Here is a 13,240-nt window from a genome sequence, read left to right as displayed (position 1 = left end):
CTAAGCCACCGAGCCAAGTGCGCTGTGCCACACCTTTTCCTGTTTACCAGTGCCAGACAAAAAAAAAATGAAAACGCTGGTGCAGTCAACTCTTGACGGACAGCATTGGCTGTCCGTCTAAGAGAGGTGTCCTTCTTATAGAGTCGAGCTATCGTGACGCCAGTATATTTTTAAATTGAACTTATTAGCAATGCATATGTTGCAGTTGATTTTTATTTCAGTTAACTCTGGTTTTTCCTTTGTTTTGAATTTATTAACATACATAACCATACCCAAAAACAATGAAAAAATAAAAATTAACTGAAATAAAAAAAATAACTAGAACATATACACGTCTGTTTACAGGTAATTCGTTTCGAGTTATTTTTAGAATCGGGATAAAGTTACCTCGCGCGCTGCGTGGATGTTTCGTGGAGGTTTCGCATGACTAAACACCGTGCAAAACATGTCGGGCGAAAGGCAATGAAAGTGTAAAGAGATCGAGTGCAGTTCTGAATATTGAAGCGAAATGAGTCGGCGCTCACCTGGGAAAAGGGAATCGCTGGACTCTTTGACAACCCGTGAAATCAGTTTAACTCGAAGTTTTCGGATCCTCAGTGCTTTAATAAAATGAGAAATTTCCCGGGTCTATTGAAACCGGTCGTTTGTACAATAAAGCAAGTAGGGCGCCAAGTGTTATTCTTGTTGAATAATAAAAGACTAATAAAAGAATAAATATCAAACGAGAAATTGCTCTCTTCAAACTGTAAATTATAAATGATCCTGAGCAGGAGCTCCTGTCCTGAGAGAATATTCAGTGTGTTAAGGATTTCCCTGCTGTACTGTTAGCTCTATACAAGAGAGGAAGGGCTATTCTTTTTTAATTTCCATTTCGCTGACACCGCTTTAGTAGAAATCTCTCTTTAGTCGTTTTCGTCGCTCTCCGCGTCTTCCGCCTTTTTTTTCAGCGTCAATTCGTGAAAGACGCGTGGCTCTTAGCGTGGGTCATCCACGCGGAACACATTCGCGCTATGTGATTGGCTGTTGTCTAACCCCCCTTGGGATCTGTGGTCTTAAAAATAACTCGAGACGATTTACCTATGGAATAGGGTGTGTATGGGGGATGCCTTCTCTGTCCCCTTTATCCTCTCTTGATTTTGAGGTATTTCTCCCTACATAAAGGAACTTCAATTCCCAAATGACCGTTGACGGTTTCAAAAGTGTCCGTTGTCGGTGTTAGGTGTAAAATGACTGAAAAAGGGCAGACCAACACCATGTGTCTGCTTATAGAGGTGTCCGTTGAGAGAGTGTTGACTGTATATAGTATCTAATGATTGTCTTGTCTGGTCTTCGGTCGAAATAAAAAATAAAACATTCCCCAAAGTACTCAGTTAACTAGGTCACCCTTTTGTGATGGCAGGCAGGGTCAGCCTCCTACCAGGGCCAACTTCTTTTCTTACTTAGGTTTTGTTTGTGTGCTTGTCTGTTTGTTACGGTACTAGTTTGTTTTCCTCCAATCCATTACTAGGTACGGTCGATATCCTTTCTCTGTTAACAGCTCTTATTGTGCAAAGAAAGTCATGTCCTTTAGCCTGGACTCATGGATTTGCAATAATTGGGCTAGTGAAATCTGTTGTTAACTTGCCCGAAGGGGAAGTGAAATATTCTGGAAGAATTCAAGTTACAGAAGTATTGTAAGACAAGTGGTTTAAATTCCCAATGAATTCATGTGGATCAAAAGCTGTTTTCAAGCTGATCTGATGAAGTGAAAATACTGCACTTATTCTTACAGTACAATGAATTAAAAAACAAGTAATTGTAATAATTAACTTTGGTACATAAATAACTAATAAATTTTAATAAATTAATTTTTAATCCTGTTTGTCAAAAACCATTTTTCTGTGGGCTCATTATATTCACTCTAGAGTTAGTATGTGCTACAATCAGTGGCAAAATAAGTTGAGACACTACTCTAAAAGGCCTCTGTGACATTTTTGCCAAGGTACCTAAGGAGGGGAAAACGAAGCTTTCCTTGTTTTGTGCCACTTTTCAAGCTACCTGTAGAAAACAACAAACCTCCCAACTTAAAATGGAGGGGAGGGGGAGGGGTGTGGATTGTTGTGTTTTCTTTCTTTCGTTACCCCGAGGACAATGTCTCAACAAGGTTGTTGCCAACTGTAGCAAAAACTGACTTTTTTGAACCCTGGTTCTTCAAAAGTTTATAGAGTTTATAGTTCTTTAAATTACTAGGAAATGTCTCTCGTAGGCATTTGCATCTCATCTGCCTTCTCCCGTTTGGAAAATCGTTTATTAATTTCCAACTTTTTTGTTTTTGTTTTCATGTTTGTTGTTTCCCAAGCTGATAAACTAATGGCATAATAATAATGACATCCAGTCACTTAAGTACACCTTTCAACATCTTTTCACATGATATCAACTATGCATAGACTTTTGCTTACATGTAAGATTGCAAAAGAAAAAATAGGCCTAAATTCGAAAGGCTCAATTATGCCCCAGGCTGTAAATTATTCCCAGGGTCCTTAATCATCAGAATGTTGTGCACATGAACTGATGCCTTGAAAGTGTAAGTGTACTGCCCCCTTAATTTCTTTGCCACACTGGTAACAAAAGGGTGTCTTACAAGACCAACATTTTAAATGGTTATTGTTGCTATTCTCTTTGAGACATTTCTGGTGACAGCGGGGACATAGCTTTGTTCGTAATCTTCTTCTTGGGTTGGCCTTACGATACTTCTCAATCAAATTTTCACCCACTGTTGGCTGTCTGACGGGTATGCGGAAACCTGGTTCGAGCCTCCCACAGTTTCCAAAATGGTCATAGCCAGATATTGCCTTTCCTAAAGAAAAAAGAAGTGTTTATTGGAATAATTTAATAGAATAAACTGAAGGACAACCTTAAAAAAAAAAAAAGACAATATTATTAGATTTATATTGTTATGGCACAAAATAATTTATGGATTGTGTTATTGTTTGCCTGTAAAACTAGAAATTGATCAGATTGTATCTCCTAAATAGGAACTGGGCATGAAAAATTTAATATTTCAGCAATAATATCTTGATTGGTCAATTATATGTAGCAATTGACAGAATCCAGCGTGCAAAGAAAGTCGTGTCCGATAGCTTGGGGCTAGTGGATTTTGCTTTCGGGCTAGTGAATTCTGTTCTTAACTTGCCCGATGGGCAAGTGAATGTTTTGGGGAAATTCAAATTACAGAAGGATGGTAATCAATCCTGCAATCAAAAAGAGTTTTTGGGCTAGTTGAAATGACTTGTGGGCTAGTACATGCTAGCTACAGCTTGCCCGAATGGCAGGCTGTAAAACTGACTTTCTTTGCACCCTGGAATCCATTAGGAAATTGAGTAATTTTAATTTTCAGTGGGCAAAAACCTTGTACCAGAATAATTTCAACCATAGTGCATTCTTTTTCACACTTTTCAAGGGCTATAAATGTAATACCTTATATAAAATCACTCCAAAGAAAAGGTTTTTATAAGAGCCCGAGAAAACAAATTTCAAAAGCTTCAAATTTCACGAAATGAAATCTTGTGTATGATGATTTTACCCATGTTTTCTCAGTTCCTTTGAAATTTGAAATTTCTTTTCGCAGGCTCCCAAAAGAAATTGTCTTTGGAGTTATTACAGATAACTAATTATATCTAAAGCCCTTGAAAAGTGTAAAAAAGAATGCGATAATTGCCTTAAAATATTCTGGGACAAGGTTAATTTTGTCCACTGAAAATTAAAATAATTATAATTATTATTAATTTTTACTCAATTTCCTGGTAGATCCTGTCTTAATAACAATATACAGTACAGGAAATACAAGAAAGCTCACACATGTACAAGCCTCAAGTTATGAGTCTCTCACATCTCTTATTGTGTTGTGATGTACATGTAGGATATACAGCTTTGCACTTAATAATGCTTTTGCACATGTAAAAAGATAAAAGCACCAGATCAGTTTCAACTCAAGATTATTGCAAGATGCACAGTTGTATGCAAACAAAATGGCGGAGTGATCCCGACACTAGAGGTGGTTAAGGTTAATTGTAGACAATTCAGCAGGGGTGGGTATGAGTGGATTTTAAGCCATCGTTTTGAAAGGGATGAACCATGTGTCTTATGACTGCTTTTTTGGTAATGTTCTTGGCCAGTGACAATTTCCCCCTGCCCCCTCAAACCAACACTCTTTCAAATAGCCTGTTTTAGAGAAAAGGTCAGACTAGCATTTTCATATCTTTCCATTTTCTCTCATGAAAACAAGGGTACTTAATACTGTTTTAACCTCTCGTCTTCACCATAGAAGCAAAATAAATGAATTTCAACAATTAAGGCACAGTTGAATCTATAGTTATGGATACTGCTAATATAATACAGACAGCTCTCTCTATTATGGAAAATTCACCTGCAGGTCCCAAAGATACCAAACTTCACCTGTTCCCTAACTCTATAATACAGACCCCTGTGTAATGCAGATGGTTCTGAACCTTTGGTGCCCCATTAAAGGGATTTTAACTTTAATCTCCGTACACTGCAGCACTGCCCTTTATAAGACACATTAAAATTCATTAGTTGTACATACCACATTGCCAACAAAAGCTTGCACCACACTGCGAACAATGCATCATATCACAGCCAGTTATCCTCTCAACAGCCATACGACACTTTGGACAGTACTGATACCTCCCCTGCTGTTTCATCATACGTATAAAGGATAGATTGCTCATGTTCATTTTATGCTCTCTTGCTTTCCTTCTTTTCTCTTGTGCTCTAAGGGATATAGCAGCCGCTTTTCCTCCCTTCTCCTCTATATCTTTAGTTTTCTTTGATTTCAAAGGCTTTCCTGTTTTTTTACAATTCTCCTCATCAGAATCTGAGTCACCCGAAAAACATGGCTGCCCATGATGCCAGGGCTCATAGCATTCTGTACAAAATGCATAAAAGCAATTAGCACAATGGCCAAGTCTTGAGCCTTCATCTTCATCAGCAACAACTGCCATGTTACATCTTGGACAGTAGACTATATCGCCCATTATATCAAGGGTCTTTGTTAACAGTAGTCTTTCCCAACGCTGCAATTTATCAGTATCAAGGATCTCTTGCAGAATCTCTGGTGGGAGCATTGTCTTGCATTCATGGCTGGGGCATTGAAGATTAAGAACAGTTCCACTATCAACATGTGACTCGCAGTGTGCTTTCAAGCAATCAGTGCAGAAAAAGTGTTTGCATTCATCCAGGTAGTGAAATTCTGTTCCATCCCTTTCATCAAAGCAAATTTCACACAAGTGCATGGTCTGTCTAAAAGCTTGCCTTTGCATGTCAAGGTCACATTCAAAGATGGTTAACAATGCTGTCTCTAATTTTGTATTAAATATTGTACTATTTGTGGCTTCATCTGTTCGTGGCAACTCACTCTCAGGCTCTTTCAGAACTAAGCGTCCACCTAGATGCAAATACTCATATACATTATTTTGAAGCCAGTCAGCCCAAGTGAAGATTACTGGTAAATTTGGATTCTCTGTCCACAACTGCATCAGCTTCTCATGCACTTCTTGCAGTTGACTTTCAGTGAGCCACAGGCAGGTCAGGGAAAAATTGGGTGGGCACTCTGTGGGGTAGAGTGGAGGTAGTGAACAAGTAAGATGTATTGGAGTCAAGTATTGAATGTCTGCCCTCACGTGCCAGTGTTGCAAAGACACAGACCTAGTAAAACCAGGTCTTCTTGTGTGTCCTGAAAAGCTGTCAGGGGAGGTGTCAGGAGGTGTATTGGTCTGGCTTTGTTCTACCGGGGAACATCTATTGAAACCCATTTCTTCGCCAACGACATGGTTTTCATCGAATGAATTATCACTCAACGGTCCACAATCTGAATCTTTACTTGCTTTAAACTCTTCTGCCAGGCTCTCTCTCGCCGGATCATCATCAAGATGGCTGCTTGGAAGTTCTTCCAATACTTCTACTGGAATAAAAGCCTCCAAGTTGATTACATCGTGAGGAATATGAGCCTTGACCTTCAAACTAAAACAAGCGTTTGAACGCCCATCACTCCCTTGGAGGATTTGCAAATCATCCTCGAAGATTGACTGAAGAACGGTGATTTCTTCTTTTTGTTCTTCGAGCGAATCTTCGCACAGAACTTCCAAGCATTCAGCCATGATCTTTGGAGCTTACTTTGATCTCTTGCTTTACATTGACAAATTAAGTGATTGATTTCTCTCGTCCATTCGAATTGTTTTTCATAGTTTTAATTTATCATGATTTATCTTGGCCTATTCATATTTCTTCCTGTGGTGCAATCTGCACCCTGCCATTTTTAATTTATGATTTCGTTATCAAAGAATGCTGGGATATCACTCCCCGCTGCGCGTATTTTTCGCGCGCGTTTCCATGGGAAACAGTTTTTTACCTAGAGATTTTTGCTTTTTGTTTGTGTTTGTTTGTTTGTTTTTTTCTGTGATAACAGTAGACAACGGGAGTAGTCCCTCATTTTTTCAGGGATACTAGTGGAGGGAGAAAAGAAAAATCCCGGCCGTGAGGACTCGAGAACTATTGGTTCGCTTGCCCAAAAAAATAAAAGTAATAAATAAATAATGATAATGATGGACTGGTTTGTTAGCTAGTGTCACCCTACTATTTTTTAGTTTATAATATACTTTTGAGCCCGGGTTCCCCTGGGGGAGGGGGTTTCTTCCTATATACAGTAGCCTATACGGGGCGGGAATACGGGGAGACTCACCCCTGAAGGGAAACCTTTTTCAAGCTTCAGGTATATCAAAGATTAGGGATTTCACGAGTTTAAGTATATGAAAGGTTAGGGGGAAATCTGTCGTTTCGGTAGGTAGAAGGATCCAGCGTAGGGCTGACATTTATTTTAAGGCTGTGAAAAGGTCAAGAAAACGTAAAAAACGTCCTGTTTTAGTGATAGCGAAACACATTTAAAAAACAGTGAATTTATCGCAGTTCAAAAGGATGAAGCGCCCTAACCCAGGTATGTGAAAGGGATACCCGGCATTTCTCAATAGAGGTTATACGAAAGGGGTACCGTTTCTGTCAGAATGGTATATGAAAGGGTAAGGGGTTGGACGTCAAGGCGACGCTTCCCCCGTATATAGTGCACCTTGTTTACCCCCAAATTTTACATAATCAGGGGGTCTTGGATTTCTCTTGGGACGACTGTAATACGCAGGAGAAATTGGAAACCGATGTTATGCAAAATTGGAAGGGGTGGGGGGGGGGGGGGATGGAGGTTGTAAACAAGGTGCATTACTTGAGTCTATGTGAAAGTGGTGAATAACACTTTGTTGAGTGCTCCCCTCCCCTCACCGGAGTACCCATTACTTTAAAACAAGAGAAGAATGAGCTCTAAATTGTAAATACTCTTGTTTTTGGCCGTCTTAGCTTAAGTAGAAACAAAAAGCAAACTGCAGTGATAAACATGAGTATTTCTGGGTCGAAAAAGTAAAGTGGTCATCGGAACGGGAGATTTAAAAGCCAACGTTTCGAGCCTTTCAGGGTAACATCCAATGCACGGACTGTGGATTTTTTGTGGTATTTCGGATGCTGGAACTACTACTGTGGCATGTGGTCCCCAGGGCTTAAAATTCTCGAGAGTATGGGAGGTGTGTCGGGCGCCCCTCCCATTTTCCAAGGGATAAGCTCTAAGGGCGAGGTTGACACGGCAGGGAATGAGCGTTCATTGATTCCGTGGGGATAATTAAACAGTGTCGATAAGAGAAATAAATCTTTTTGCTTTATTTTCAGGCTTTTGGTATTTCATTGATGCAGTGAGAGAACGCTGATCGGCCACCGTCGCAGCATCATATTCTCTTTAGTCGAAAAAGTAAATGACCGATTTATTCATATTCTGTGGCCTGACAAGTCGACACCAGTTTTCCATGATCTGTACTGTTATCGGTCATACGACCTAATTTTCAATGAAAGTTAACGTAATCGAAGAAATTACTTGCAAATATCAAAATCACAGCTTTATGTGAAAGAGTAAAAAAAATAAGCTTAGAAAAACTGTAAATTGCAATCCGTTTCACATCAATGTTGCCCTTCAGCTCAACAAGCCCCAGGCCTGACTCCATATTCGTCAAAAATAATTTACATATTAGAAGCAAAGAATTGAGACGACATTATTCTAAAATAGGGTGACCGGACATTTTCTTTCGAGTCAAAAACTATACAATGGTACACTTGAAAAGAGAGTTCTTGTTGAAAACCCACCACTTCCGTGCATATACTACAGTTGTACATAAAGTAAGGAAAAGACCAATCTACCTGGACAGTACTCATTAAAAGTAGAATTTTCGTTCTGACATGATTGGTCTGGCCAGCCACTTCTGAATGATGGATAAGCGCTCTCACATGTAAGAACTCATTTCCAATTTGTAGTTTATATTTAACAATTATTCGCCGAAGGCGAAGTTAATATTGTTGAATAATCCCCGAGACGAAGTCGAGGGGATTATTCAACAATATTAACTGAGCCTGAGGTGAATAATTGTTTTAGTATATTCACACGAAGTGATCTAAACAGAATCAGAAAGGAAACCATTAAAAAACGATTAGTTTGATTGACGGGTGAAAATTCATGCGTGAACACGAAGCCGTAAACAGTGGATGCGCAAAAGTTAGATCTTTACAGTATCTTCAAACATGGCAAATGATAGTTTTAATCCTTTTGTATCGAGTTTTGTAAGCTTTAGCATCAACGGTTTAAAAGAAAACGCCGAAAATTTAAATTACTACCTAATTCTGAGAAGAAAAGTATCTAGAGCTTTATTTGTTTCTGTCAACTCACCGTGAATGAGAAAGTTTTCTTCGTCGCTTCTTGCAAATGCTGTCAACAGCGGCTGCGATCAAGGTGAGCGTTGTTTATCTCCAAAGTTCTTTGCCTTGTTAACTTGCTGGCACGTACAATTTTCGAAAATATTTGCCTTCCTCTCTTCTCCATAAATTAACTTCTATTTATAGGCAAAATTGGTCTTGCGAGAAAATCCCGAAATCACAAAACAGTGACAAAGCGACCTCGTTTTCCTCTGAAGTGGTAAACATAGCTTCGAGCGTACAAAAAGTCAGCTAAAGTAAACCACTTCACAATAAATCACGCTGTTTAAACACCATGAAGTCCTTTCTTGCCTTCAAAGTCATCAGCACTTGGATATTCGTGTATTTTCAAAAAGGTTTTACTTTGAAACTTTCATCTTGGCAAAACACCCAGTTCACGACAGCGATTTTGTTCGGCTTTATATTCACCGCCTAGCGCGGTGAATATAACGTCATAGTCCGAGATAGCTAACCAATCAGATTGCTTGAATTACCAAGATCACTGAGTGTGTATATACTAATCATCATTACTAATTAATTAATAAATTAATAAATTCATATATTTATTTGCTTTGAATTTCTTTTCAATATCATTATAAATTTTGAGAATATTATTATGTTCCGCTATCTTTGTTACTGTTTCTTTCCACAACAATAGACAGCTTTAGATCCTAAGAGGAGAACGACTATGAGTACGAGATTTCCTCTATACTGAGTATTGCTCGCGCGTTAACCGGCATTTTGGCGGGAAAACGTGATAGCCGTCGTCATTCTACTACGGGTTTTAGCAAGAATGTCGTATTGCTGGAAACAAGTTATCAAAAGTTTAATCATTTTGCGATAAGGAGAGGGCTCCAATAAAGATAACAGTGCTATTACTTTTGTGATGAATCAAAAGTACAATGACGCTTACTGGGGTGACTATTTTTGAGAATACTCGAAAAGACTTCCAGTCAAATCTCGCACTCGTAGTCGTTCTCGTCCTCGAAATATCTATAGGCCTCTAATGATGCCACAGGAGTCCTTGCATCATTACTCATCAGAATGTTGGGAACATGAACTTGAAGTAGCGAAGTGCATAGTCACTGTCCCCTTAATTACCTTGCCGCACTGGTAACAAAAGGGTGTTTTACAGTTCCAACACTTCATGTGGTTGTTGTTGTTGACTTTAAGACACTTCTGATGGCAACGGGGACAAAGTCTTGTGCGCTCTTTTGCCTTTGGGTTGTCCTTTTCAGCTCGTCCAGTTACTGGTAAACTCTCTTCTGTTCCTTTCACTGTTGGTGGTGGCTGTTGAGGCGGTAACCTTACTTCCTGTCTTCCACAATACTGAAAGTGGTCATATCCTGAAATTTCTTTACCTACCAAAAAAGTAAAAATGATAATGATAATGGTAATAATAATGATAATGATAATGATAATGATAATAATAATAATATGGGTCCAAAAAACTATAATTCAGTTATACCTTTAATCTTAGACTAAAAGACCTGCAGGTCAGATGGGCTGCCTAGTACTTTACATGTAGTTCGTCCAGACTGAGCCCCTTTACCCCAAGTCTGCATCTACCACTGAAATGGTTAGAGTTGTGACCAGTACCAATAATATTAGTGTGTCACACAGTTCAGGAAGCTAAACACACATTGCAATCCACACAATGAAGCCATTTTTTGGAGGGGGAGGCATTCTATTGTACAGCAGGTGCTGTCAGAAAATAAATAATTTTAAACAAATTTTATTAAATATGTAGATTGATTATTTCACATTCCGCAAAATAGAGTATAGGTTTCTGTGTTACAGAGCCTCAATATTCCCCAAGGCAAAGCTGAGAGGAACACCAAAAATCTTACACAATGTTTCACTATTACTGTTGTTATTGTTATTGTTGTTGTACTATTGATGATTTTATAACTGAAAAATTATTGATTTATATTTGTAATGAGATTTCTTTGAATTATCAAAATAAGTCATATTTATTTTAATTTATTGAAGGTTCAGTACCACAGCCAGAACTTACAAAGGACACAAAAATGCAATTTGAGCCATAAAATTGCTTGAAAAGATTTTCTCGGAGGTCAGCCACGTTAAAAACTATTGAGGATAATTTTAGGGAAAAACAAAGTAAGGTGCTGCTTATCTGCGGGTGATTAATCGCAAAGTACAAGTAGACTGAAGTAGTACAACTGTAGTCACTACACATACCACATGTCCAGCAAAAGCTCGCTGTACATTGTAAACAGTGCATCATATCACATCCAGAGATTCTTTCTACAGCCATGCGGCACCTTGGACAAGACTGATAATTTCCCTGTTGCCTCATCAGCCGGATGAATGATAGGTTGCTGAGTTTTTGTTCCCTGTACTCTCTTTCTTGCCTTCCAGAAGATGACACTGCAGCCACTGCACTCCTGTCTGCATTCTCTCTACTATCATTTTCTTTGGACTTTGAAAAGATGCCTTTCAGTTCATCATTTTTCTTATCATGAACTGTCAAGTCAGTTTCTTTAAAACATGGCTTTCCATGGTGCCATGGTTCAAAGCACTCTGTACAAAATTCAAAAGAACAGTATGCACATGTTCCATGGCTTGATGACTCTTCCTCATCAAAGACTACGGCCATGGTACATCTTGGGCAGATGTCCACATCAGTGACACCCAAATCTTCTAAAGTCTTGACACGAAACAGTTTTTCGTACTGCCTAAATGTTTCTTCATCGAGTATCCCACGTAGGATTTCCACTGAGATTGCTGCTTTGCAACCAGGATACAGGCACCTTATGTTTAATAAAGTTCTACAATCAATATGCCACTGAATATGTGCCTTCAAACATTCTGTGCAGAAGAAGTGTTTACACTGATAAAGGTAATGAAATTTTGCCTTGTCCATTTTAACAGAGCAGTTTCGACACATGCGCATTCGCAATGTTGCCTCATCAACTATCCCTTGTATAATTTCTTCTGAGATTAGTGCCTTGCAAGCTTGATTTATGCATTGAATTCTTAAAGTAGTGCCACAACTGTTAATATGCCTGTCAATATGTTCCCTCAAGCACTTTGTACAAAAGAAGTGACTGCATTCATATAAGTAGTAAAATTTCGCCTTATCCATTTTAACAGAACAGCCTTGACATGGGCGTGTTCGTAGAGCAGCACTTGAGTCTGAATGCACCTCACCATAATCTTCACTGCTACATGCAGCTTCATCATTAGAACCCAAATCAGCTTCTATACGGCACGGCAATCCATGATGCCAAGATTCATAACATTCAGTACAAAATGTATAAAAGCAATTTGCGCAGTGGCCAAGTCTCAACGATTCATCTTCATCAACAATAACTGCTATATTACATCTTGGACAATAAACAACCGATTGTAATAGAGGGCCAAAAAATGACCCTCCAATACTCGAGCCCGCGTTTTTATTGGTCAGTAGGTGACCTTACATGACGTACTTGCTGGGTTTTTTTCTTGGTCGATCGCTTGTCAGTTGTCAACCGTCGCGTTGTAGGTGCTGTTGTACCATGCCAAAACGTTCTCCCGCAAAGAGAGATTTTAGAGATAACGGGGAGAGAAAAATAAAAAAGAGCAAAGAAGGTGCTTCTTCATCAACCAGCAGAGTAGATGAAGATTTGGTAAGATCTTTCTGTTTGTTTTCTGTTATGGCACCCCTTTTCACCTTTTCACGTATTAGGGGTAAGGGACTGGTCAAAAAGTATGGGGGGGGGGGGGGGGGGGTGGGCCGGAGCAGAGCGGGGGTGGGTCATCAGGTTTTGAGCCTTGTCCAAGGGGTGGGTCGTGTAATTTTTAGCTTCCCTTAGGGGGTGGGTCACCCTATTTTATTACATAGATAGGCACTAACTACTAACGAGACAGTTGACTACACTTGTTATATAAAACACAGCCAGCTGGAATTATTGCTAAAATACTCAGAAACCTGTTGTGCGAGAAAATACAAAGGGTGTCAGGCTGCACATCTATACGGGCGTGGAACCCTCTGTTAACCTTTTTTTTTTTTGGCTCTAACGAGCATGTCCTTTGTTTGTAAGGAAATGATTGGTGGTTTTTTAAAAATTTATTGAAGTTATAGTTGGTTTTGTATAAGATTCCATTTTTTCATTCAAGCTTCCTTTATAGTAGACACCGAGGGCTGGTATTGTGTCACGAATGGCAATATTTCTTTTTCCTCCTTGTTGTTTTGTTTAAGGAGTTCAGACTCCCTTTTGTGAATTTTATTTCTGGTAGAAGGTTTTCTATCAAAGACTGTGGGTAGCCTCCATCCATCAAGCGTTTTTTTTTTTTTAAATTTGAATTATTTTCCTCAAAGTTTGTTTCTGAGGAGTATTTTCGTAGGATTCTCAAGTCGTCTCCTGTGACAAATCCTTTTTTAACGTTTGGAAGGTGACACTGG

At 39.0% G+C, this 13,240-nt stretch overlaps 2 protein-coding genes across 2 annotated transcripts; both read right to left on the bottom strand.

The window, feature by feature from the left end:
• Nucleotides 1-1,862: 1,862 nt before the first annotated feature.
• On the bottom strand, nt 1,863-6,274 carry LOC140952682 (E3 ubiquitin-protein ligase RNF14-like). The gene is made up of 2 exons (XM_073402125.1): nt 4,583-6,274; nt 1,863-2,836 (listed from the first exon to the last, which is right to left on the bottom strand). Exons 1-2 carry the CDS (start codon nt 6,153-6,155, stop codon nt 2,520-2,522), a joined length of 1,890 nt encoding a protein of 629 aa, XP_073258226.1. The 5' UTR covers nt 6,156-6,274; the 3' UTR covers nt 1,863-2,519.
• Nucleotides 6,275-9,226: 2,952 nt separating this feature from the next.
• LOC140952720 (E3 ubiquitin-protein ligase RNF14-like) lies at nt 9,227-12,194 on the bottom strand. Its single transcript, XM_073402160.1, has 2 exons — nt 11,035-12,194; nt 9,227-10,193 (listed from the first exon to the last, which is right to left on the bottom strand). The coding sequence occupies exons 1-2, from the start codon at nt 11,939-11,941 to the stop codon at nt 9,865-9,867; spliced, it is 1,236 nt and encodes a 411-aa protein (XP_073258261.1). The 5' UTR covers nt 11,942-12,194; the 3' UTR covers nt 9,227-9,864.
• Nucleotides 12,195-13,240: the final 1,046 nt, after the last annotated feature.

The sequence above is a fragment of the Porites lutea genome, chromosome 11 (assembly GCF_958299795.1).
Source record: "Porites lutea chromosome 11, jaPorLute2.1, whole genome shotgun sequence".
NCBI lineage: Eukaryota > Metazoa > Cnidaria > Anthozoa > Scleractinia > Poritidae > Porites > Porites lutea.
This window is presented reverse-complemented; position numbering and strand designations above follow the sequence as displayed.